Raw genomic sequence first — 23,655 nt, 5'->3', positions numbered from 1 at the left:
AATAAAATAATTTAAGAATAATACAAACTTGTTTACGTTCTTAAACAAAAGACAACAGATGTTGTAAATACAAATGAAAGAAACACCATCTTAGTTATTATAAATTAAATTTATTCCAACTTATGCTATAAATTCATAGGGTATAGGAGCTAATAGTTGAGGCTTATCTTTGCCAGATATGTGTGCCAGGTTTGGTTGGGCTGGTTGCCTCTTAAGGGACACCTGGACCCTATTTTCTTTGGCTTCTTTACGAAGCTTCTCATTCTCTTTGACCCTTGTCAAGAAGTCTTCTCTACACTTGGAATGGTTAACGTGCTCAATTCTGACATTGATTCTTTTATCAATGATGCGTCCACGTACTCTTTTGTTGACAATAACTCCCAAAGCATGCTGGGTAACATTGAATACCCTTCCAGTCTTGCCATGGTACGCTTTATAGGGCATACCCTTCTGCACAGCACCATTGCCTTTAATGTCAACAATATCACCAACTTTATATACCTTCATGTAGGTAGATAAGGGGATGACTCCATGTCTACTGAACTTCCGCGAGAACAGGTCTCGCGTTCTCCTGCGGTAACCCTTGGAATTTGTCATTTTGGATCACTTAACTAGAAAATGCAATAATTTTAAACAATTAAACTTCCATACCAAGAGGGCTTGAAATTGACTAAAGTTAGGTTAGATTTATTGTGAGAACGAAATGAATTAGATAAGTTTTTCAGCGGTGTATTTTCCCAAAATAATTAAATTGAAATAAATGAAATCTAATTTCCAAGTGTAATTAGCAATATATCGCAAATTTTATGTAGAAACAAAAACCAATGCAAAACACACGTGTCAACTCGCGTCAAATTTGTTACAAAATACTACTTACGTTTTGACTATTACAAGATCATAATATATTTAGGGAAATTGATTTGGAAAATTGTTTGATTATTGTTTCGTGAAAGCCCACGATATTTTTTGTTTTTTTGACAAAAACAATAAAATATTTAGAAAAAAGTGATAAAAACTTACGTTGCTTAACCAAATCTCTAGGAAAAAGAAATTGAAGAACAAACTAAACATCTACTTCTTGAATCGATAGATCGAAGTGTGCTTAAATCGATGGGCTGTAGCAAAGCGTTTTTATAAAATTTCAAAATGCTAGTCGTGATATATCATATATTATATGATATATATAATATAAATATATATGTGTCAATCAACATCGACAGTATTTTACTATTATATAAAATGAAATTTGACAAGAAGAGCATAAAAATAAAAACCAAATTTTAAAATTTTAAATTTTAAATCAATTGGAAATTGAGTAATATTTACCAGTTCTTATAACCTTATTAAATTAGTTATTTCTAAGTGTAAAATGATCGTTGCGCTGTGCTTAAAAAATGAATTTCGATTGATAAATAACTATGAATTATTCTATATTTTTGATGTTATACGTAGTGCTTATATTCGGTTGGTAATTCTCGCGGCTCTTCGAAATTTTCCGGTTCGTTCTCACCAATACATCTTTCGTCGCCCTCGTCCTTCACGTCTTATTCGAATTTTTTTAGCTCGGAGTAGAATAATTCGTAACTTTTACCTGTAGGTAGTCGACATGTACTTTTGAAACAATTGAAAACGAAAAGCGTACTCGCTTGTTTCCAAAATTCTTGGTTCCTTCGGCACGGATTCGTTTATTAGCCACGTCGCTCTTTCATTTTAATTCTAGTTGTCTGTCAACATAGAATCAACAAATATTGAAATTCCACGACTGTACACGCAGCAGCGCGCGTTATTTTTATCCAACCAATCGTCTTGATTTTCGACTTCTCGACGTTCTTGTTGATTTCCACGACATCGATAAGTTTCGTTTGCCTAATTTTCTTGACTGAATTGCCTTGAAAATATCGCAACTCGGCGTAAAATATTTGATTCGTAAATATATTAGTGTTCGAATGTATTGATTTAATTTTTCATTCTTGCAGTAATGCTATTGTTTTTTATGATACAAATAATACATCTATTTTCAACGGATTATGACCGGAGAGCGCAATGTAAATAAGGGGGCATAAGCAGGGATGAGTTCTGACACTATCTAAACAAGAAGCAGTCGGTCGGCCATTCGAATTTCCTCTAGTCAGGCGCGCTTTCGTGCTGTCATGATTTGTATGTTAACCTTGCAGCGATTCATATCTGTGTCTGTAATGTATCAAATCTGTATAAATTTATCCAATAAAGCTTTCTATTCTCGGGCGACAGCAGAACAATATTCAGCTCCAAATTTCATTCGGCACGATTGGTACGGGGAAAAGCCGGCCCTAATCGGCTTACTTTTCTGCGCTTTGCAAGAACATTTCTCAAATTTCACGTCTAAACGAAAACCAATGTGAAGATTTGCTTTAAACATACGGCTTACGCGTGCACTATTACAAAATTTTATTTATGCCGGCAAATTTATATTTAGAAAATGGTTGTTTGGATTTTTGTCTATGACAAGAGCTCGCGATATTTTTGGCTTTTTCGACCAAAACCATAAAATAAATTAAAGAAAGACAAAAAAGCCGTGCGCGACGTTTCTTGATTCCAAAGCATAATGAAAAAGAAGTTAGAGACTTGTTGCTCCTTGACGCTCTGTGACGTCATCGCTCCCGGGTAAACCTATATCATAATTGCATTAAAAAAGCAGTGGAATAGTTTTTAAATCTAATTATTTTTCGCTATTGTCTCGGATAATAAACACGACTTTATCGTGTGCTCCAACCGAGCTGACAACACAAATATATAAATAATGCAGTATTTTGAATCGCACGCACTGGAAGATCAATTTTTCAATCAAATCAAAACACATCTGCGTGCGATGCGTGAGACTGGAAATATAATTCATCCGATGCAGCGTGTATAACGCAGGGGCTGAGCGTCCACATCTGAAGGAAAAAAATTTCACAGAGGGACAGTGAAAGAGAGAGAGAGAGAGAGAGAGAGAGAGAGAGAGAGAGAGAGCTGGCGCCAATGAGGCATAAAAATACACATCATCTCACGAAGCGCGCGTGAGAATCGCACACGTATACACATATTCATCAGAGCAACGACGGCAAGCGCGGAGGGAGAGGTGTCCCGGTGCACTTGTCGGCACTTTTAGCGTTCTAGCGTGAGCAGCGTAATATCCAGTCATAATTCCTGCCAGCGCGAGTTTCGGGAGCGACTCGCTGTATACGTGCCTTGGAAAATTCATCTGATCGCTGATGCGCATCTTTCACCGAAAATCATCATCAGCATCGCGGCCTCGCTGCTGCTGGATAATCCGATCGCGAGTGACCCCCGCCTAAATACTACAAGTGCGAGAAGGATAGTAAGTGTGAGAGAGTTGGTTGTCTCGCTCGGCGTGCCTCCTCTCTCTCTTTCTCTCACTCTCTCTTCTCCGCGCGCGCATTCGTACGAGCTTTGTCACGCTCGCCTGCCTTCTTTCCAGCCAGCGCCATAGCGCTCCCACGACGACGTCGACTACGTGCGAGAGAGGCATATAGTAAGCTGTCGAGGATCGCCGCCGCAGCAGTAGCCGGACACACTAAGGACGCAGCAAAATGCAAGCGATCAAGTGCGTCGTCGTGGGCGATGGGTAAGTGCTAATTACACTTCCACAGCTTCCTCGTATCTCGTCTAAAATCTCGCGAGGGGAGTCGGCTCTTCTTTTACTTGGGCTGGGCCTCCGTGTGTGATAACGACTATGAGTGAGAAAGACGGAGATATACGGAGAGACTATGCAAGAACTATGTAGTCGTTTCGATGTTCGCGAAGACGACGACGATAACGAAGATAATATGTCTCCAGAAAGCGATTCGCGATCATGGGCGTGGTGTAATTGTTTTTCCTTTCTGCAAGACATACTTGGAAGCATGCATGCATGGACAGCTAGTGAATCATAATATCTAGTTTCATTAGTCCGTGTGCCGCGTATTTGGCACAGATTATCCGTAATTCTAGCTGCAGACTTAATTAACTTTGTTTCTGATTCACTTTTGCATCAGTTTTAACATTGGGTTGGATTCTTGTGAATCAGTGGAATATGTACAAATGGATAATAGCCAATTTTCTTTTCTTTTTCAGTGCTGTAGGTAAAACTTGTTTGTTGATCAGCTACACCACCAATGCATTCCCTGGAGAGTATATACCAACAGTCTTTGACAATTATTCTGCTAATGTGATGGTCGATGGTAAACCTATCAATCTTGGTCTGTGGGATACAGCTGGACAAGAAGACTACGATAGACTGAGACCACTGTCCTATCCACAGACTGACGTATTTCTTATTTGTTTCTCACTGGTCAATCCAGCAAGTTTTGAGAACGTCAGGGCAAAATGGTATCCAGAAGTACGCCATCACTGTCCAGCAACACCCATTATCCTCGTTGGGACTAAACTTGATTTGCGCGAGGACAAGGAAACTATCGAGCGATTAAAAGATAAGAAGCTTGCCCCAATTACTTATCCTCAGGTATTTAAAGAATAAACTAACATATTACTGTTCTTTAAAATTTCTTGCGATTCCTGATGTGCCACTGTCAGTGTATCCATGTTATTACTGATAGTCTGAAAAGCATATTTTATCACAGTTATACTGTTTTTGTACTGACAACTGCTGTTCACGCATATTATTTTAGAAGACTTATGTATGATGTTTATTTTACTGTTTTTTCAATATGAAACAGAACTTATAGCTTTTTCTTGTTCGTTATATTAATTAGATGCTAAATGACCTTTTAAATTAAGAATTTATGTCAAATACATTTAATTTATGATAGAAAATAATGAATTTATATTATAGTTTAGTATTAAAAATAGAGTATTTAAATTGCTTTATAAACATTCATTATTTATCCAAGGTATACAAGATCGAAAGGAAAATGCATTAGCCTTTCTAGATTCGTGCTTGCTTTGATTAATGTTACTCTCAATAACAATCGCACAGTCATTCGTCAAACTAATTTTTATTGATCTGCGTTTCAGGGTTTGACCATGGCAAAGGAAATTGGAGCAGTGAAGTATCTAGAATGTTCTGCCTTAACGCAAAAGGGACTAAAAACGGTGTTCGACGAGGCGATCCGTGCAGTTCTTTGTCCCGTTCTGCAAGTGAAGCCGAAGCGCAAGTGTTGCCTGCTATAATATTAAATGTTGTTTATCATCGGCGCGCAACGCCACAGACGAAATGCGGCGCCATTCCTTCTCTCCATCTATCAGTCCCTTGAAAGTACTGAGGCAAACCACGCTGTTAATTAACCGTCAAGCCGCACAAAATAACGTCAAGAACCGTTCAAAAAAAGTGTATGTGTGTGTGTGCGTGTGTGTGTATACACACACACATATATGTATATGACAAAGAAAAGAAAGATATATTTCTGGCCGAGCGAACTAATAAAGTAAATTCATAAAAGTACGTCGAGGGGGAGGAAAGAGAGAAGAGACTTCTATGCCGGTAGCTTCAATATTTCCAGTGGTCGCGCGACAAAGGTAAAGGGTTTTAAAGCAAATTAACGCTATTCGTTTCCGTTTACTATTGAAAGTTTGTACCTTTTTAATAGAGGAACGATCGATTGTAGACAGAAACTATGAGAAAACAAAAAAGATAACAGAGCGTCAAGATATGAAAGCGATTGTGTACAGTATACTAGAGTATATTAATAATTATTATTAATGAATATCTATGAACGGTAAAAAAAAAATATATATATATATTACACATTCACGCTCTAAAATAGACGACTATGTAAGTTGACTGTGTAATTTCTAGGCTAGTTAAGGCGCGCACGTGAACAAACCAACAAAAATTCAAGGGAGCATGAGTTATACATGCGCGTACATGTGACACTCGTTGCTCCTTCTCTTTCTCTCTGCTCTTGTCATATCATTTAATCACTGCTCTGATACAACGTCTGTGATTCATCCACGCACAAAACGAATAAATAAAAATAAAATCAATTGTGAAAGAGCAGAAACTTTCGGAACAGCCTAGCTGGAGCGAATACGTGTTTGTTTAAAAAAAATTACAGAAAGAAAATTAAGGTCGTAAAAAATAATGAAATAAATAAAAAGAAAATAATACAAAAAAATTAACAATGTTAAAATAATTTTTGAACGGTTGTATGAATGAAACCGTGAGAGGAGCGTGAACGCTATCGTGAGAATCAAATGGTGTGAGGAACAACTAGATGCGATGCAATACCTGATTATTAATTGTAAATAATTGCTGGAGTTCAAATCTTGATCCTACCTTGCTATTGGCTATATCTTTATGAAGCTGCTAAACTAATCGAATCTAAAACGTTAATTGTTTTTTTATATATATTTGAATAAACATTCATCAAAAATAAAGTATATATAAAAGTCGAGACTGGATTGCAAAATGTTTGATGTAATGTGTAGTTTACACAAATGTCTCTCTTGATATGTACGTGTAATTCAACTTTAATACACGTTTTTAGCGGTAACGCGCGTGAAACGATAATCGTTTTCGCCCATACCGTAACTGTAACAAAAAAAAAAAGAAAATGGAAAATCCATCGATATTGTATAACTGAATTTTCTTTATTTAATGGGTGTTTACTAAACTCGAGTGATTCTTTGAGTCAACTATCTTGCATGTCACACGCTCTGAATAAATCATAAGTCAAACCACACCTCTGTAAGTTGTCTTTTGTAAATTTGATAAATTCTTTTTAATTGCGAAATTTTCAATAATCTAGAAATATTAATGTTGATTTACAAACTTTTTATACGTTTACATGTGTTATAAAAAAAAAATCAAAAAAAGAAGTAAACAATCATTGGGTCGCAGCGAAAATTTCATCGTTTTCTCAAATAACTAGTTTTAAATTATTATGTTATTGCCTCCAAGCAAATGTTTTATATAATTTTATAGCAATTACCCAAATAAATAAAGATTATGATATGGTATAACATTGTTTTACATTAATCATCACCCCGCATGTACAAAATCAGCTTACGTCGGTCACACCGCTCACGCAGATGTGTCAAAGAACGTGTCGATCGCGGCAGACACCTGTTCCGGACTAAATTTGATATACTTGGCCGGGTTCTTGGAGAAGGATGTGTGCTTGTATTTGTGGTAGAAGGTCGTGTACAGCGGTACCAGCGAATGCTGTAATTCCTTGCGAAGTTCCTCGCGAAGTTTCGAGTCTGGAACCGAGTATGTGCGTTGGAACTTGGCTGCCTCCTCGAATTCGCGACCGAAACCCGCAAAACGCTCTTTCAACACCTTTGCACCTGCATGCAGAAGAAAAGACGTGTCGTCAAATGTCATTTTCGCTTAATTGCACAATCAGTAAGCCAACCGTGTCATCGTAATAAAAAAACGTTCATTCGTATCCTTGAATGCTCGAATCCATGTCAGTGAGCACTTGCTCTTTCGCTGTCCATTCACTCGCTCATTCGTTACCACAGATCACACGCCGCACGAAATCCATGATCAAAAGCTCAATTAACCGCGCTCGCTCAATTGCCCATTCAGCGGATAAGAATCCAAGCAAGCAGTGCTTGAGTCATTCATCACGGATTTACAGCTAAACCTACCGGGCTCGTCGTTGTGATTTTCGATGTGATTTCGGGCTTTGGCGAAGGTCGTCGCCACGTAGCTGGTACGATCGCGCACCAACAGATCTTGGTAAGTTTGCTCGGCGCTTGGCTCCGCGAGCAGGAGTATCTCCATCAGGGCGCTTCGACGCAGCGCGTTGATCACGTAGTTGTGATTGTTCAGGCGGAAGAGTGCGCGCAGAGCCGGGTCCGAGTACGAGGTGTCGCTTTTGCTCACCAGCGCGAGATTCAGGAGGGCCAGCACGCGCTCTGCAACGTACAACGGCGGGTCGCTTTTGAAAGCTGTGGCTGCGCGCGCGAGCTTCGCTCACGCTCCGTCGCGATGCGCTCACTGATGTAATGTCCCAAGGCAACTCGGTGTTGATGCTCGGCCTGCTTGGCGTTAATGATGCCCACGATGTCGGTCTCGTTGTGACGCTTGAGAACGGCGCCCACGGTGTCCGCGTACTCGGTCAGCTGTTCCAGGAATATCAGCACGTTGCTGGTGCCCTCGGCGACCGTACCGTCCTTGGGCAACACGGCGCCCGACTCGTTGCGCACGTTTTCGCCAAAGCATTCCAATGCCTGTGCACCCTGAGAGACGAACGAAAAAGCGCTGAAACGAGCCGCGGACTACGTCCAAGTGAAATACGAAGGACTTACGGTATCGGTGAGAGTTTGGATGACCGAGGCAAACTTGGACCTCAGCGAATACTCGCAGCCCTCAACGGTCCTCTCGAGGTCGGGTTTGAGCTCCTCGAGGTGCTTCAGAATCGGGAACACGACGAGCACCGCGCTGAAGTCCTTTCTGACGATGCATCGCTTTGCTCTCGCGGCAATATTCTCTCCGTCGTGAGCCACCAGATCCATGGCGTCCCTGACCGTCGACTCGAGGACCTGCAGCTGCAGCGTCTGAGGAAGAATCCTACCTACGAGCACTCGCTCGGCTTGCATGAGCTTGTGGAGACCGGCGGCGAGCAGCAGGTAGTTCTCCATCTCCTGCTCGTCCGGCGCTGCGTCCTCGCTTGAGTGATGGTGGCCCGATCCCGCGCCACCTTGCTGATTCTTCAGGGAAAACGACAAGCCCGTCGTCTGGGAGGCTTTCAACAGCATCTTGCTAGCCTTTTTCTCGAGAGCGAGCTGCAGCCGACGCGACGTTCTGCGGCCCGCTGTCTCGGGGACACCCAGAGAGTGCCTGTGAGCGAACTTGGCTCTCTGGATAAGAAACATACTGTGCTATTCAAAAGTTAACTGTATTACGGTGAAGCTGAAAGTGCACCCACTACTCACTGGCATAGGACTGGCAGCATGTGTACTTCCACCACTAGCACTTCTCTGATGCTCTTTCAGCAGTTGAAGAGAACGAAGGACAATAGCAGATCTTACGGAGGCATATAATTTGGTATGCTTACGATGGCCTCTATCTTCCAGCCACCCTGATATCTTGATCAAGTCAGCTAATGCACTTTCAGGCAACTGGATCAAAGACTGTGGGGCATCTTCGTTACTTGTATCTTCATCTATTCCTATCAAGTCTAAGAGAACTATTGGAAGTACTGGTTTACTTTGTCGTGCTAGTATGTCATGGAATTCGGCGTAAATAGATTCAAGTCCTGTACTAAAGAGCGTTGAAACATTCTCTAATTCTACGGAGCTTGGATTATTCTTTTGGAAATAATGCTGAGCATTCCATAATCTGTTCATAGAGTCTAGGAAACCATCCAAACCACTAGCACCATTTGGCCCAGCTCGTACTGAACTTTCAACCTCTTGGCATACTCCATAATAGCCAATTGCATGGTCCAGTAATGTCAAAGTTTTTTCAATATCTGTACAAATATTTGTAATTAATGTTCAAACAGCCTGTTTTAAACAAATGATATATTATGGTAAATTTATTATTGTGTGTCACTTACTGTGTTGCTGCTTTTGGAGATTGCCAGTCTCATTGTAAACAGGTAGTATGGTACGACGTAATGTAGCTAATCGATCCTCTAGAGATGAAAGAATCGCTACCATACCACTTGTTAACTTTTTACTGTGTTCCTGTGCCTCTTTGATAGCCTCCAAAGAAGCTATTTCAGCTTCCAGTTTACATTCTATCTCAAATCGCCTTTCCGAAGTATCGTCGTTATCGAATTGCATTTCCATCTGAACTTTAAATTAAATTATGAATAATTTGTTCTTTACTTCATAATTTAAAAATTGTAAATATTTGTAATGGAAAGTTTTTTTTATAGTTTATAAAATCTCATACAAACTTTAATGAATACATTTGAAATAATTATCAAATAAATAAATTTTATTTAATTGTCACTAAATTTCTCACTATCTATTTCTAATTATTATATTCATCCTTTTTTTTAACAATTCCTAGTTTCAATAAATTGTTGTAATTGCACAACTATTGTACATACACGATGACAGCAACACCTCCCAAATGTCATAGCATAACCTAACAGCGGGTATTCCAAGTAGAAATCTACATTATCATTTCAACTACTTTAATTTAATTATAATTAATACGTTTTAGGCGTAGGAATGATAAAAATATGAATAAATTGATACGTAAATTATATTTTATTACATACGTACAGTTCTTTTTTATTAAAAAGGCACGTTTTTTTATGAAAAGAAAAAATTAATGGACATACAAAACTTAATACAATAGTCAATATATAAATATAATACGTTAACGTTCTATGTTCGATTTAGTAAATTTTTTAACGAATACTTATATTAAATTAAATAAATTGTGTTCAAAAATAAAGTAATGTAATGTATTTATCCTGATCTTTCTGGTGGAGTCATCCTGGAATAGACAAAAAAAAACCGCTTTTAGTAAAGTTGTATTGGCGATGCCATAATATAGTTACTTGTAAAACGTAGCTTACCTATGGATTGTGATAGAGTTCTTTGCTTTGAGATGAGAAGCATCTAATGGAGTTAAAAATGTAAATTGGCTATTTGGACTGGTTTCAGCGTGATGGATTAAAATATCAATAATCATTCGCCTATTGATTTTGTCCTGTAAAACAATAAAATTATTATATAGTGAAATGAAATTAATATTAATTATTTAAAGCTTTGTGTCCAAATGATTGTAACTAATAGTTATTTGCTTATTGGATTACATAAAGAATATGTATAGAAAAATAGTTTTATGGAAAATTATTAAACTATAAATATTTCCTTACCATAAATACATCAAACTCATCTAAGAAATAAAAGGGCAAACCAGTACAATGCCACAGAGCTAAGATAAAACCAATCGTCGAATAAGACCGTTCGCCACCAGACAGTTGTTTGGCATCGTTTGTTAGTCTTTTAGCGTCATTGATTGGAACCATTTCAAGCTCAAGTTTATGCTTTTTGTGGTCCACTGTTACTGTGCCTTCGTAGTTTCTTAGCGACAATATGTTCGCGAAAGCGGTCTGAACTTTCGCAGCAATATCTGCTTTCATATTGTTGAAAAAATGTTTACGAACTCGTACGCGCTCAGTGTGTACCTGCAAAAATAGATACATTATTCAAAAATTCCATTTTGAAGTGGATTGTTATAAAAAAAGTATACAAGATAGCCCTTATTCATTACTTCATTCAAACGTTCCAATTCACATGCATTATCAAACACCTTATCAAATTGCTGTTCTTGCTCTTGCAATTCTTCTTGCAGAGCCTCTTTGTTGCCATGCTCCCTTTCAACGTTCTCGATGAATTTCATCAGTTCTTTCGACCGAGCGCTTATTTCAGCCACAGTCCTGCAATGGAAAAAAAAATAGTTATATATATTTACAAATTATAAAAAGTAAAAAGTAATTAAACTATAAAAGTATAATTAAAATAATTATACTTTGTAGTGTCTATTCGAGGACAGCAGGCTTCAGCAAGCGTTGTTTTCGTCGTGACAACGCGCTGTTGTTGTTGATGTTCACCTTTCAATCTTTGCAACGATTGCTTGCCTTCTTGCAATCTCTTACTAGCTCCTCTATTAGTAACATTCAGTCGCTTTTGCTCATCCTTGAGCTCAAGAATTTTTTCCTAATCAAAACGTTATACGGTTAGACAATTGACAGTAATTAACATCTTAAAAATTTAGCTAGGCGTATATTTAAAATTGTACTATTATTACTTACCTTAATAGGATTCAATGCAACATCTAAATTTGTACTGAGGGTACGGCATGTTTTATATTCTTCCGTTGCTACCTTCGATTCTTGTTCTAATCTACGATATTCCTCCATCATTCGGGTCATTTCTTCTTTATGACGCACAAGCCATTCTTTTATATGCTCAACTTCTAATTTCTGTAAAAAAGTATGTATATTCAATATTTTTTATACAATCAAAAAGTGACAATTATTAAAGTTAAACTTACATGCTCATTTATTGTATTATTATTATGAGACTCTAAAATTTCTTTACTCTCTTCTATTTTGTTTTTTATTGAAGACTGCTTGCCCAATAAATTCCTCACTTGTTGCTGAACTTGATTAAGCTCTTGGATGGTTATCGCTTTTCTCTGATGAATTTGAGCATATTGTTCTTTATGAAATTTCAGTTGATTGCCAAGTTCGGCGATATCATCTTGAAGGTCGCTGTTAAAGAATTAATTGTGTTAGCTAATTGATACGTTTAAAATAGTATTCTTTAAACATAACAAATATTTGAAAAATAAAATTTGAGTTTCTACCGAATTCTCTCTGCAGTGGAAACCTGAAGGAATTTTGGCCTTTCTCCAGCAGAACCACCATATGTTTTATAGTTTGGATCGGGGAAGAATAAGTCATTCATTTTGGTAATGGCTCGCCTGCAATTTTGGGGTACTTTCCTGAAATCTGACATCACGTCACAAGCTTCTTTTGAAGTTGGTATTAAAAGAACTCGTTCAATTTCTCTCTGATCGATCAAAGTATTTGCTACTGTATTATCTGATATAATCATCATATCTAACATATTGTCATATTGTGGTGATCTAGTACAATTACACTCAACATCATGCCGCTATAAACGGAATATATCCACGTATAGTTTTGATATTACATAATGCAAAGGAAATTACATAATGCAGTTTAAAGTACATACATCATCGAAAAATTTACTAATGATAATTGATGGTGAATGCTCATTTGTGAAAATCTCACTCATTATTTTATTCAAAAGCGTTCTATCATGAAGATTATCAACGCAAAAAGTCCTTAACATTCCAATCCCAAGAAAACTTTCTATAGCCGGAATCCATGAGGGGTCTTTTATAGAAATATAGGCGCCTAAAAAGAAAAAACCGAACATAGTATTTAGATACTTTCAATAAAATGAACATAGAATTTGTCGATTTACCAAGTGGTCCTACAGGCTTTTTTCGGAACCTGCCTCTCTGGTGCTCTTCTTCAATTCTTCGAACTAGTCGAGGAATATTGTTTCCATAAACAGTTAAGGCGTTATCAGATTGCTTCTCACAGATTTCCAAATCACGTATCTTAGCGTCTGAAATAAAAAGAAATAAATAACTAAAAATACATTATGTCATCAAAAATTAAAATGTCAGGCAATACTCACTTAGTTCTCTTTTCTTTGAGTCAATTTCAATCTTGATAGCTTTTTCTTCTTTATCAAGACGATTACTGTTCTCTTCAAAGTGCATTAGGTCAGTTTGTTTTGTTCTCAAAGTCGCAAGAATTTCATCTAACTGCTGCTCACATTCTTCAATTGAATAGCGCGCTTCCTGTCTCTTAACATCAACATCACATTCCTCCCTATAAAAAGACAAAATCATCATCAATATAACATACAACTTATAATTTACTTAACGAAAACTAGAATTATATTACTTTTCCTTTTGGTTAATGTCAGTCATAAGTAGTTGCAAATCATTTTTTTTCTCACTCATATTTTTGTGGAGCTTTTGTACTTTTGTTCTTTGCTGTTCCAACGTATTTTTTTTCTCCATTGCTTTCTTCTTTAGACCGTCGCACTTTTCTTCATTAGCAGCTGCTTCAGCTTTATGAGAAGCTATTTCTGCATTGTGTTCTCTGCGAAGAATTAAGATAAAATCAAAATTAAAAAGACCAAAAAGTAATAAAATGAAAAATTATTACACTCACTCGATTCGAGAGATGATTTCTTTTTCCTTGGAAGCTTTAGTAAATTCAATGTTTTCAAGCATTTCAATTTCCTTAGATTGTAAGTCAATTTTCTGATCAATTTGTAGTAGCTTTTTCTCTTCTGTAAGAACCTACGAAAATATAGTAATAAACAAAGTAGTTTATGATTATTTTATAAAACTACTTACCTCTGCCCACAGCACTTCATTTTTAAGTTGTTGATACTCTTCTCGATATATATCAAGTGACTGCAGAGCTTGGAGCTTATGCCTAAGAGTCTTTATAACGTTTTCACTATCACTTAGATATTTCCTTGAATCTGCAAGTTTACATTTTGCGAGATCGCTAGCACTCTGAGCTGTCCTATAGTTCTCGCCAACAACATCCAGCCTAGTGGCTTTCATGTAAAATTTATACAGATCATCAGACTTTTTCGTTAATAAGAAAGACCTTGCAGCATCTTGGTTCAAAATAGAAATAGGATTATCTACTTGGATGTTCAATGCATTTGTGATTGCTTTAAGTTCTTCTTTCTTTGTGGAAATTACCTGGCCTGAAAGAACAAAAACTTTCAATCAGCATGAAGAAATGAAATCATAATATAAAATTAATAGATATTACTTTTGATAATGTAATAAAATATGTTAAGTAATCACATTATACATACCACTGTGAGATTTAATTCGGTATAATGAAGTTGTACCAATAATCCTAATTACAGTAATAGTATCTCCATACGTTTCCCATTTGTAACTTTTGTCACCTCTGTTTGTGATAGTGATTTCTATCGTAGCTGAGCTTTTTCCTTGTTTCACAAAATCTAAACAAAAGAATAAATATTAGGTTTGTAGTTGTAAAATGTATATTACCTTTAATAGTAGTATACAAAATAATTATTCTGTGAATTATATAGAAAATATTCTTTATTATTACTTTTTAGTGATACTCCTCTGTCTGTATCTTTAGCTTTAGCTCCCAAGCCAACAGTTAGAGCAGTTAGTATAGCACTTTTTCCGCTACCATTTACACCAACAAGGAAATTGATTCTAGAATTGAAATTCATCTCTAAGGCATCATGGCACATGAAGTTTTTTAGAAAGATTCGTTTAATCTTTCCAGGTACAAGCTGTAAAGTAAAGGCATAGTGAAATCTTTGATAAAAAAATAAAATCCAAAGTTGTACAAAAAAGTTTAAGACATTTCATCAACATTTTCTTCAAAAACGTTGTCAGTCAGAAAATGTTTAAAAAAAAACTGACATTGTACATACCTCATCATTCACCGTATCATCCTTTATATCGGACGAATTTTGCGAATTCCTGTTTTTGACTCGTTTTGACTGGATTTCTTCAGGAGTCGTGGTCTTTCTTTTTCTTGACTGACTTAGTGTTTCCTCGCCCATCTTTGTCGCGAACTGTCATACGTAGAAAAAAAACATATAATTATGAAACTCCTGTTGACAATATACTGATATCAACAAAGATGTAACGGCAGCGCGAAGGTTATCAAATTGACGGCACTCTACGCAGTGCGAAGTGTTTCCCTAAATTATTCTACATCTTGTCTAATGAATGACGCACAAAAGGCAAAATAAAAACCAATAGGACATTTCTCTACTTTAGTGGAAAACAGTATTAATCTTGTAATACAATACAATCTTGTTTTCCCGCTAAAGCATTACTACATCTGCCGTTGATTTTTGAGTCTCGGAAAAATAACGGCAACCTGCAGATGCCTTCAGTTTGTACACTCGAAGAGCTCTTTCCGATTTCGTTGATCCAAGGTTCTATAGAAACTTTGAATACTGAAAGGAAACGATTATAGAGTGTTAGAATGTAAAAAATTGTTTCCTCTTCAACAATTCTATCAATGGATATATTGTATCTACTTCTAATATGTAAAAAAAACAGATTTTTATTTTAATAATTATCATTTATTTCAGAATTAAAAATTCGATGGAACCTTGGAACGAACGGAATCGAAAATAGCTCTTCGAGTGTACAAACTGAAGTCATCTGCAGGCTTTTTTTCGAAATTAACAATCGATGCCAAACACTGATGATGGCCCTCAGTTTCCATGATACCAGTTCAAATTTGCACGATGATCACGCATTGCGTTCAAAAACACCAACTATTGGGACTTTCTTTGTACCGTAATTTAGAATTGACAGAATATTTTTTTAGTAAGATAAAACATCAATAGCTTTAAAGAAATCATAAAGTAAACGAATTTGGAAAAAACAATTTATAATAATACATATTTATCGATACTAATTCCGATAAACAGCAATTAAAATTTACGTTTACAAACGTTTAGGAAACAAATGAATGTCAACCAAGATTTTTTAGCTTAGTCGGTAGTCAAATTCATGTAACAGGCAGTTTTGAATTTCTATCAACAAATTTTTTTGCGGTAAATTCGATAGATATGTTTTTATCTTATGACACAGAGCGTACATCTCAAATATCTAAAGTTGCTTTCATTAAAATTCGAAACGATACGATGTATATTTAATAAATTTCACTTAAAACATTTAAACGCATTCATAATAAACAATTTAGACGAAGCAAAGCAAGCGTATCATATCAAATCCATGTACAAGGAAAAATCTACGATAAGTATTTCCGCATTTAATATTGATATAGAAAGTTACATCACAGTTATACGCACTCCAATGACAATAATAATGATTCGATAAAAAGTAAATTTGTATCAGTCTGAGGAATAGAGCAAGTAAGATTGTAAGAAGTTTACCAGTGCAATAAGATAAAATACTTACAGATTCTGAGTAACACACCGAAGAATATTAGTCTCGCGTCAGCATGCACAGTTAAAAAAATAGTCGTAAAAACACAAGACAAGAATTCACAACATTTGGCACAACAAAACTTCACAGAAAAGAATGAACATCAGCAGTAAAAGCAGCAGTGCAATAGCAATAAGCAAAAAAAATAGCTTAAGGATTTACGATAATACTATGTTGACTATTGCCTGTCAAGACACTGTAACAGCAGAGTTAAGTTAATGCGTCGATTGCACACGGATTTTATACACAAATACGAAAAACGAATACCGGTCAGTTCGTTTCGGCCCGCCACCATCAGCGCATTGCCGGCAACAATGGTGGGAGTAAGACGAAAGGAAGAGAAGGAAACAGTATCATAGTAGGGCGACCGGGAAAAGAAACAAAGGAGGGAAAAGTGAAAGCTATAGCTGCTTGAGAAGATATATTAAGTTACATCAAGTTATTACATTTGTTAATTAAGATGGTACGATGTTTTTGCAACAACATACAGGTTAAGAAAGTTTTATTGACACTTACCGCGATTATTTTACATAAGCTGCGAGGTTTCAGCTATTATATGCTGCGATTTAATCGGCAATTTTTTGAAATTAACCAACCCAAATGATTTTTTGAAAAAATTTTCTGATTTTAATTTACATAACAAATATACAATATTTCCGCAAATTTTCGTTGTGATCAAAATTTGAACAAATTTAAACAACATAAAAACGCGTGTCATCGCGTTATCGTCACTATCATCATCATCAAATATATATATTTTATTCATCATGCTATTTGTGAGCAATTTCAAAAATAAAATAGCACCTGCTCTCACTTTCGTCTCCAATTATAGTGGACTAATTAAGTGATATATCATTTCGAAATTTTCGGGTTTGTATGTATGTAAATACATTATTATAGCTATAAAACATTACCAGCACTGCTATGATTAAATAAAATAAGATAAAAAAGGCGGCTTTCGTAAACGCATCAAAAACGGTTCATTTGATCGTCGACTCAAAGTTGGCAGCAGTGACAGGTTGTGTAGCGACTGGCGAAAACAGCTGATCTTTTTGCATATATAGTAAATAAATTAATGGGATATCTTTCTGTTAGTGTCGATTATACAGTTGCATTTAGATGAAAAATATATAGTGGTATGTATATCGTTCATTGTGATTTACGATAGATTTCAACAGCATCAGGCATACCTTCATCATCGCATCGTATTAATAACGTTTTGACGATAACATGCCGTATATGTTTTCATGCTGATCGTATTAATTTTTAAGTGTTATTTCATGGTCGTGTTACTACTAATAACATCGTAATAAATAGTTTTCTATATTTTTTATATCCGTTACATAAAAGTCGTTATTGTGACAGCGGTTCATTGATCCGAATCCAATTTTTTACCAATCAACGTAAATGTTTTTTCTTGCAGTGTTCTACATGTGATTAAAATATAATTGAAATATTTTCAGGTTCAAATTCCTTGTTACAAAAAGAAAAATGGACAGGCCCATTGCTACTGATGTTGTCATTATTGCTGGAAACTCTCATCCAGAACTAGCTAATTTGATTGCTGAGTAAGCTACATTCTCTTTATTAAATTTTCATATTTTTATGAGACTTTTATACATATAAGTACAGATAATATTTCAAATATGCAGTTGAATTAGTTTTTGGTAAAGAATAAGATGCTTGTCACACATCTATATATGCATGTTCAACATCATTATTCATGTGGTTGCTGAAAACTTAACCTTTACAAATTATTTACATAGCAACATGCAAGTTCAGCCCATTAATTAATATTTCAAATATTGGCTTATAATCTATTTTTAATAAAATTACTAAACAACTGTTGTTAAGTCGATAAATTCAAATAAAAAGATATCTTCATATTGACATAACTGCATAAAAGTACAGATAATTCACAACTATATTCTTTCAGTTTGTTTTGTCAGTTTAAGTTACAGTCTAAAACCGCTTTTTTTTATAACTTATACTGTGTATTAAATTGAATGATTACATTTATGACTTGTATACATTCTTTTTATATAAAACCAGTCGGCTTGGTGTTAAAAATGGAGGATGCGCCGTGTATTATAAGACAAATAGAGAAACTATGGTTGAGATTGGGGACTCCGTTCGAGGCAAAGACATATACATTATACAAACAGGCACAAAAGACGTAAATAATAACATAATGGAGCTGCTCATAATGGCCTATGCATGTAAAACTTCATCGGCTAAGAGCATTGTTGGTGTTATCCCATATCTGCCCTATTCAAAACAGTGCAAAATGCGTAAACGAGGATGCATTGTATCAAAACTTTTGGCCAAAATGATGTGCAAAAGTGGTTTGACACATCTCATTACCATGGATCTGCATCAGAAAGAAATTCAAGGTTTCTTTGACTGCCCGGTTGATAATTTGAGAGCTAGTCCTTTCTTACTTCAATATATTCAGGAATCGGTTAGTTCCATTTTTTTTATTCTACTTATCATAATAGCTTGTACTACTAGAACAAGTAATAGAAATATTACATAATCATTTTGCATGAGCTTTTCTTTTATAAAAATTTAATTTCTATAATTGGTCTAACTTGCTTGCCATTACAAAAGGTCTGATTTTTTTCAAGTAAATTGTAAATATAGGTCTTTTTATGTATTTTGTTATGATAGGTCTATTGAGGTTACATCTTCAAAAACACAATTAAATAATACGTAACACTCGGTTATTAGAAAAAAATTGAGCATATTAAGAACGCTCATGATTTTTCCAGATTCCCGACTTTCGTAACTCGGTGATAGTAGCTCGCAATCCAGGCAGCGCAAAAAAAGCAACGAGCTACGCCGAGCGTCTTCGCCTGGGAATAGCTGTTATTCATGGGGAACAACGTGAAAGCGAGTCTGACATGAACGACGGTCGTTACTCGCCTCCAACGTTGTCCTCGCTAAGGACGATGCAAGTTGGAGTGGGAGTACCTGTGCATCCAGCTAAGGAAAAGCCTCCGATCAATGTTGTTGGTGATGTCGGTGGCCGTATTGCCATTATGGTAGATGATATGGTCGACGACGTACAGTCGTTTGTTGCTGCTGCCGAGGTGCTTAAGGAAAGAGGTGCTTATAAAATTTATGTATTAGCTACACATGGATTGTTGAGCTCCGATGCTCCGAGACTTATCGAGGAGTCTCCAATTGACGAGGTGAGAAATTTTTATTATTAGGAATTGTAAGAAAAAATTGTTGGTATCAACTATTTTACGTTATATTTTATTTGGTTTAACTTTAGGTTGTAGTTACTAATACAATTCCACACGAGTTGCAAAAAATGCAATGTCATAAAATAAAAACTGTGGATATTAGTATTCTGCTGGCAGAAGCTATAAGACGTATACATAACAAAGAATCGATGTCCTATCTCTTTAAAAACGTAACCTTGGAGGATTAAATTACGTTGATATTGGAAAATCGTAAATCGTTCGTCGATACTTGTATACATGTACATCACACGAGTCGTTAGCGCGTCCACTGTACCACACACAAACATAAAAAAAGAAAGAGAAAAAATTCTATTTACATACACGTTCATATATATCGTATATTTAACACAGAGCACGATTCTAATTACCTAATTTTTTATGGTATTTTTATATGTATATGATCTCGATAATGGGAAACAACCGCGTAGAGGAAAAATGATGGGTCGAGTAATTGATAAAAAAATGAGTACTTCCATTCCGTGTGGTAGCGGTTTTACAATCATTGTTATATTTATAATTTACAGCATTTTTATTTCGAATCAATATATTACTACATTTTTAAATACTATACGTAATTCTACAATTATATTAGCTGCTTCAATCAAACTTTTTAATTATTTTTGTTTCTACTATAAAACACAATTTTTTTTGTATTATCAGTTTTTATTTCTATAATTACCTTTATATAGGTATAATAATCATTTGTTTCATGAATTTTGATGTTATATCAGCGTATAATCGCAAATGGCGATTGAATGTAATCAAATAGTGATGATCGCATTAATGTGAAACTTGAATAAAACTTCATGCTGCATGATTTCCGTTCGAAATTTTCCACAATTCACGATTTCGTCGCTTATCGCAACATTATTATTCTTTACGTCACGTCATACTTGTCCTAAATTTAGGTACTCAATAGAGTTGCCATGGAAACGTTAATTTTGTTGACTCGCTTGACGATTAGGTATAAGCAGCTGGGCGTTTACTAAAGCCATCGAAGATGCCTGAATCATCAGACGCACAGTACACGCAAATATGCGCGAGTTTGCAATCGGAGGACAAATTTAAAAGAAAGCAAGCACTTCGAGAAATCCTTAAAGACATCCTGAGTTCGGTCGACAGCCTCGACGAGAAACGTTTGCTAGAGCTTTGGGAAATTTTTCATCGGCCAGTCGTACGTGTTTTGCACGATCCGGCGGAAGCCTGTCGGGACTCATCGCTGGAAATTTTGAAAGTATTTCTGATGCGATTGCCATGCTCCGACAAGAACATCGTCTACATCATTCCGATACTGAGCAAGCGCTTGGGATCTCAAGAGTTGATCGAGCAATCCGAGGAGGTCAGACTAAAGTGCGTTCAACTGTTGAGAGCAGTCGTGCTGAAGTATCAAGACAAGCTGACGTCGTACTTTGACGACCTGGTAAAAATTCTAACTAGAACGGTGACGGACAAGTATCCCAACGTGAAGAAGGAGAGCTGCGATTGTATCAGCGAAATGGCCAAGGTGATCGCCGCTGACTTTTATGCGAAATCGGAAGTTTTCGTCAAGCCGGTACTGACGAACATAGCGCACCAGCACCACAGAATACGGGTGACTACTGTGACAACGATTGGAGAAATTTTACTCGCTGGCAATAGCAAATCGATGGAGATTGCAGCTGGTCCTCTGGCTGAACGATTGTTCGATCAATCGGCGACCGTTAGAACAGGTATGCGAATGTGCGCTCTATAGTTACCGAAAATGATAGGTGTGTCCTATAAAAAATTGATGAATTTTTGCAGCTGTAGTAAACGTTGCCGGCAGATGGATGGTCGACTTGAAGGACCGATACAGCTGGTGGCACAAATTACTGCCACTCTTACTCACCGGAATGAACGACGTTCTACCTGAAATACGAGAAAAGGCATCCGCTCTGTGGATCGCTGCGGGAGAACAATACATCACTGAAAATGAATCGGACAAACGATTCAAGGACAAGCTAGACTTCTTTGACGATGATCCTAAGCATTATCCCCCAAATGGTACGATATACATGTTTCTTTGTTTCTTTGTCATTCACGTCGTATCGTGCAAAGAAATGCAGAGTATTTTTCCACTTGCAGTTGAGAGACCAAACCTCGGATGTCGCACTCTGGTCCAGCAGAATTTTTCAAAGCTACTTGGAGCCATAATAAGGGAGTTAAGTGACTGGATGGCTGACATCAAAGTTCGCGCTGCTCAACTATTATGCGTTCTTGCGTTGAATCTTGAAGGCGAGGTAAACCAACATATTCAAAAGCTCATGACTCCCATGTACAGAGCTTGCAACGATGAAGACGACCGAGTAGCAGAGAATGTCGAACTTGCAGCTGAATATATGGCTTACTTCGTTCCTCCAAACTCCTATTTTGAGCTCATTCTGCCTGCTCTACAGGAGAATCCGACAAGAGGTCACTTTAGAGTGTTCATCGCTTTTTTGAAAGGCAGTCAGCGCCAATTGCTAGCTGCAGAGCTGTCAAAAGTCGGGAAATTTTTACGGGAAAGCTCGGTCGGTCAAAGCCGCAGAGCTCGCTATCAAATCCAAGTGTTGATCTACTGCCGAACGCTTTTGCAAATTTGCCGTGAAGATTGTTCTGACATTTCTCAAGATTTGTTTACTACCATCTTTACAATTCTGTCGATGCCAGGCGACTTGCATGTCGTGGTAACGGCTAAAGAATTGCTAGAATTGTTGGCTAAAGCTGACACTTTCGAAAACGTCAATCAGCTCTACGAGAAGCACATCACGGCTATTTTATTATCGATTCGTAACAACTGTGAAACATGGACAACGTCATCTTCCGAATTCAGCATTTTTCAAGCTTGCATTACACACGCGAGAACAGCAACTTACAAGAACTTGGATTTGATTCATCCGATTTTTGAAAAAGCGACTTATTTCGACGCCGACAAAAGACTACAATTGAAGCAGTATATCTTATTATCGGATTATTTGCAACAGTGGGACGATCCATGTGACGATAAGAACGCGGACGCGTTCATTAACTTTGCAAACACAATCCTTGAGAAAGTCATAGTTCCGGGATTATCTTGGACAGCTGGTCGCTCAGCAGAAGCAATCAGAACTGCGTCGGTTTGCTGCTTATGCGCGCTCTTGAACAAAATCATCGTCAAATGCGACAAAGATAACGGCAAAAGGTTCGCTATATCTGCCGAGCATTTCGGATGGTTGTTCGAACAAGTGAGGCCTGTCTTGGTTAATTTGTTGGAGGACGATGCTTTCAAAACCAGACTTTACACTTTGCAAGCCATTTGTTTCGTAATGAACATCGGCCAGGAATTGTCGTACATCAACGAGGAGCATATTCACAAAACGAGTTCGGAAATTCTAAGTAGATTGGAAGATTCGAACGACCAAGTTCGGCTTGCAGCAATCGAAGCTGTAAGAGAAATTTGGAAAATTTTACCAAAAGATTATGATCTCTCATTTTATTACGTTCACATTGATTATGTATATACCAATATGTTAACTCACCTTGATGATCCTAAAGAGAAATTTCAAAAACTAATATTAGGTAAGCCATTAAAATTTTTATTAAAATTAAAATTTTCAAATATATTCACCATTAACTTTTTTTCAGAATGTCTGATGGATTTAGTGAAAATTCATCCTATGTTGCTTTTGGAAAAAATTGAGAAGTCAAGGCCCAATTTTATCAATCAGAAATCATTAGACCAACTATCAGCTGCTGCCCAAGATCATTTAAAAAATAAGTAATTCTGATTAACCGATTTATGAGGATTTTCAAACTCTTACTTTATATCTTTTATTATAATTAGACGTAGGATTTTTAAAAACGTACAACTTATTTAACAATAAACAAACATTTCAATAGAATAACAAATACATTTTTATTTATTGTTTTTTATTATTAAAA

General features: G+C 36.5%; 6 protein-coding genes across 15 annotated transcripts; 3 read left to right on the top strand and 3 right to left on the bottom strand.

Annotated features, from left to right (window-relative positions):
- Positions 1–111: 111 nt before the first annotated feature.
- LOC131664492 (large ribosomal subunit protein eL21-like) lies at positions 112–1,752 on the bottom strand. 5 transcript variants are annotated; one of them, XM_058935638.1, is made up of 2 exons: positions 1,586–1,752; positions 112–611 (listed from the first exon to the last, which is right to left on the bottom strand). In XM_058935638.1, the coding sequence occupies exon 2, from the start codon at positions 595–597 to the stop codon at positions 121–123; it is 477 nt and encodes a 158-aa protein (XP_058791621.1). In that variant the 5' UTR covers positions 598–611; positions 1,586–1,752; the 3' UTR covers positions 112–120. The 5 variants fall into 5 exon arrangements, with proteins under 5 accessions (XP_058791621.1, XP_058791618.1, XP_058791622.1 ...); XM_058935635.1 differs by having other exon boundaries at positions 1,592–1,750; XM_058935639.1 differs by lacking the exon at positions 1,586–1,752 and adding an exon at positions 1,327–1,345.
- Positions 1,753–3,061: 1,309 nt separating this feature from the next.
- Positions 3,062–6,927, top strand: LOC131664445 (ras-related protein Rac1). Its single transcript, XM_058935534.1, has 4 exons — positions 3,062–3,340; positions 3,461–3,607; positions 4,096–4,483; positions 4,996–6,927. Exons 2-4 carry the CDS (start codon positions 3,573–3,575, stop codon positions 5,149–5,151), a joined length of 579 nt encoding a protein of 192 aa, XP_058791517.1. The 5' UTR covers positions 3,062–3,340; positions 3,461–3,572; the 3' UTR covers positions 5,152–6,927.
- A 62-nt stretch (positions 6,928–6,989) lies between these two features.
- LOC131664444 (exocyst complex component 7) lies at positions 6,990–10,003 on the bottom strand. The gene is made up of 7 exons (XM_058935532.1): positions 9,837–10,003; positions 9,492–9,726; positions 8,866–9,404; positions 8,239–8,790; positions 7,929–8,169; positions 7,576–7,845; positions 6,990–7,269 (listed from the first exon to the last, which is right to left on the bottom strand). Exons 2-7 carry the CDS (start codon positions 9,724–9,726, stop codon positions 7,004–7,006), a joined length of 2,103 nt encoding a protein of 700 aa, XP_058791515.1. The 5' UTR covers positions 9,837–10,003; the 3' UTR covers positions 6,990–7,003.
- A 184-nt stretch (positions 10,004–10,187) lies between these two features.
- On the bottom strand, positions 10,188–16,588 carry LOC131664505 (structural maintenance of chromosomes protein 6). Of its 2 annotated transcripts, XM_058935661.1 has the most exons (18): positions 16,460–16,588; positions 14,950–15,093; positions 14,613–14,805; positions 14,347–14,499; positions 13,868–14,232; positions 13,680–13,810; positions 13,407–13,607; positions 13,135–13,331; positions 12,916–13,062; positions 12,661–12,845; positions 12,269–12,579; positions 11,954–12,173; positions 11,712–11,882; positions 11,429–11,616; positions 11,171–11,336; positions 10,773–11,084; positions 10,470–10,603; positions 10,188–10,387 (listed from the first exon to the last, which is right to left on the bottom strand). In XM_058935661.1, exons 2-18 carry the CDS (start codon positions 15,079–15,081, stop codon positions 10,360–10,362), a joined length of 3,234 nt encoding a protein of 1,077 aa, XP_058791644.1. In that variant the 5' UTR covers positions 15,082–15,093; positions 16,460–16,588; the 3' UTR covers positions 10,188–10,359. The 2 variants fall into 2 exon arrangements, with proteins under 2 accessions (XP_058791644.1, XP_058791643.1); XM_058935660.1 differs by lacking the exon at positions 16,460–16,588 and having other exon boundaries at positions 14,950–15,358.
- A 265-nt stretch (positions 16,589–16,853) lies between these two features.
- Positions 16,854–20,635, top strand: LOC131664415 (phosphoribosyl pyrophosphate synthase-associated protein 2). Of its 5 annotated transcripts, none has more exons than XM_058935470.1 (5): positions 16,854–16,976; positions 17,950–18,054; positions 18,539–18,947; positions 19,258–19,680; positions 19,767–20,630. In XM_058935470.1, exons 2-5 carry the CDS (start codon positions 17,978–17,980, stop codon positions 19,923–19,925), a joined length of 1,068 nt encoding a protein of 355 aa, XP_058791453.1. In that variant the 5' UTR covers positions 16,854–16,976; positions 17,950–17,977; the 3' UTR covers positions 19,926–20,630. The 5 variants fall into 5 exon arrangements, with proteins under 5 accessions (XP_058791453.1, XP_058791455.1, XP_058791452.1 ...); XM_058935472.1 differs by having other exon boundaries at positions 16,864–16,949; positions 19,767–20,631; XM_058935469.1 differs by lacking the exon at positions 16,854–16,976 and adding an exon at positions 17,496–17,622 and having other exon boundaries at positions 19,767–20,627.
- A 101-nt stretch (positions 20,636–20,736) lies between these two features.
- On the top strand, positions 20,737–23,589 carry LOC131664414 (dynein axonemal assembly factor 5). Its single transcript, XM_058935467.1, has 4 exons — positions 20,737–21,446; positions 21,520–21,759; positions 21,841–23,292; positions 23,359–23,589. Exons 1-4 carry the CDS (start codon positions 20,738–20,740, stop codon positions 23,493–23,495), a joined length of 2,538 nt encoding a protein of 845 aa, XP_058791450.1. The 5' UTR covers position 20,737; the 3' UTR covers positions 23,496–23,589.
- Positions 23,590–23,655: the final 66 nt, after the last annotated feature.

The sequence above is a fragment of the Phymastichus coffea genome, unplaced genomic scaffold (assembly GCF_024137745.1).
Source record: "Phymastichus coffea isolate CEN01 unplaced genomic scaffold, Cenicafe_Pcof_1.1 PCOF00044, whole genome shotgun sequence".
NCBI classification, from domain to species: domain Eukaryota; kingdom Metazoa; phylum Arthropoda; class Insecta; order Hymenoptera; family Eulophidae; genus Phymastichus; species Phymastichus coffea.
Note: the sequence above shows the minus strand (reverse complement) of the source record. Positions and strands in the feature narration are given on the sequence as shown.

Bases quoted from the DNA above. Each gene is read 5' to 3' on its own strand.
- LOC131664414 (XM_058935467.1), top strand. From the start codon at position 20,738: ATGCCTGAATCATCAGACGCACAGTACACGCAAATATGCGCGAGTTTG. The intron at 21,447-21,519 runs GTATGCGAATGT...GAATTTTTGCAG, and splicing joins ATCGGCGACCGTTAGAACAG to CTGTAGTAAACGTTGCCGGC. The intron at 23,293-23,358 runs GTAAGCCATTAA...ACTTTTTTTCAG, and splicing joins ATTTCAAAAACTAATATTAG to AATGTCTGATGGATTTAGTG.
- LOC131664492 (XM_058935638.1), bottom strand. From the start codon at position 597: ATGACAAATTCCAAGGGTTACCGCAGGAGAACGCGAGACCTGTTCTCG.
- LOC131664415 (XM_058935468.1), top strand. From the start codon at position 17,767: ATGGTCGTGTTACTACTAATAACATC. The intron at 17,793-17,949 runs GTAATAAATAGT...AAATATTTTCAG, and splicing joins GTGTTACTACTAATAACATC to GTTCAAATTCCTTGTTACAA. The intron at 19,681-19,766 runs GTGAGAAATTTT...GTTTAACTTTAG, and splicing joins AGGAGTCTCCAATTGACGAG to GTTGTAGTTACTAATACAAT.
- LOC131664505 (XM_058935661.1), bottom strand. From the start codon at position 15,081: ATGGGCGAGGAAACACTAAGTCAGTCAAGAAAAAGAAAGACCACGACT. The intron at 13,811-13,867 runs GTAAGTAGTTTT...ATATTTTCGTAG, and splicing joins ATGAAGTGCTGTGGGCAGAG to GTTCTTACAGAAGAGAAAAA. The intron at 11,337-11,428 runs GTATAATTATTT...TTTCCATTGCAG, and splicing joins CCTCGAATAGACACTACAAA to GACTGTGGCTGAAATAAGCG.
- LOC131664445 (XM_058935534.1), top strand. From the start codon at position 3,573: ATGCAAGCGATCAAGTGCGTCGTCGTGGGCGATGG. The intron at 3,608-4,095 runs GTAAGTGCTAAT...TTTCTTTTTCAG, and splicing joins TGCGTCGTCGTGGGCGATGG to TGCTGTAGGTAAAACTTGTT. The intron at 4,484-4,995 runs GTATTTAAAGAA...TCTGCGTTTCAG, and splicing joins CCCCAATTACTTATCCTCAG to GGTTTGACCATGGCAAAGGA.
- LOC131664444 (XM_058935532.1), bottom strand. From the start codon at position 9,726: ATGGAAATGCAATTCGATAACGACGATACTTCGGAAAGGCGATTTGAG. The intron at 9,405-9,491 runs GTAAGTGACACA...ATATTTGTACAG, and splicing joins TCTCCAAAAGCAGCAACACA to ATATTGAAAAAACTTTGACA. The intron at 8,170-8,238 runs GTAAGTCCTTCG...TTCGTCTCTCAG, and splicing joins TCCAAACTCTCACCGATACC to GGTGCACAGGCATTGGAATG.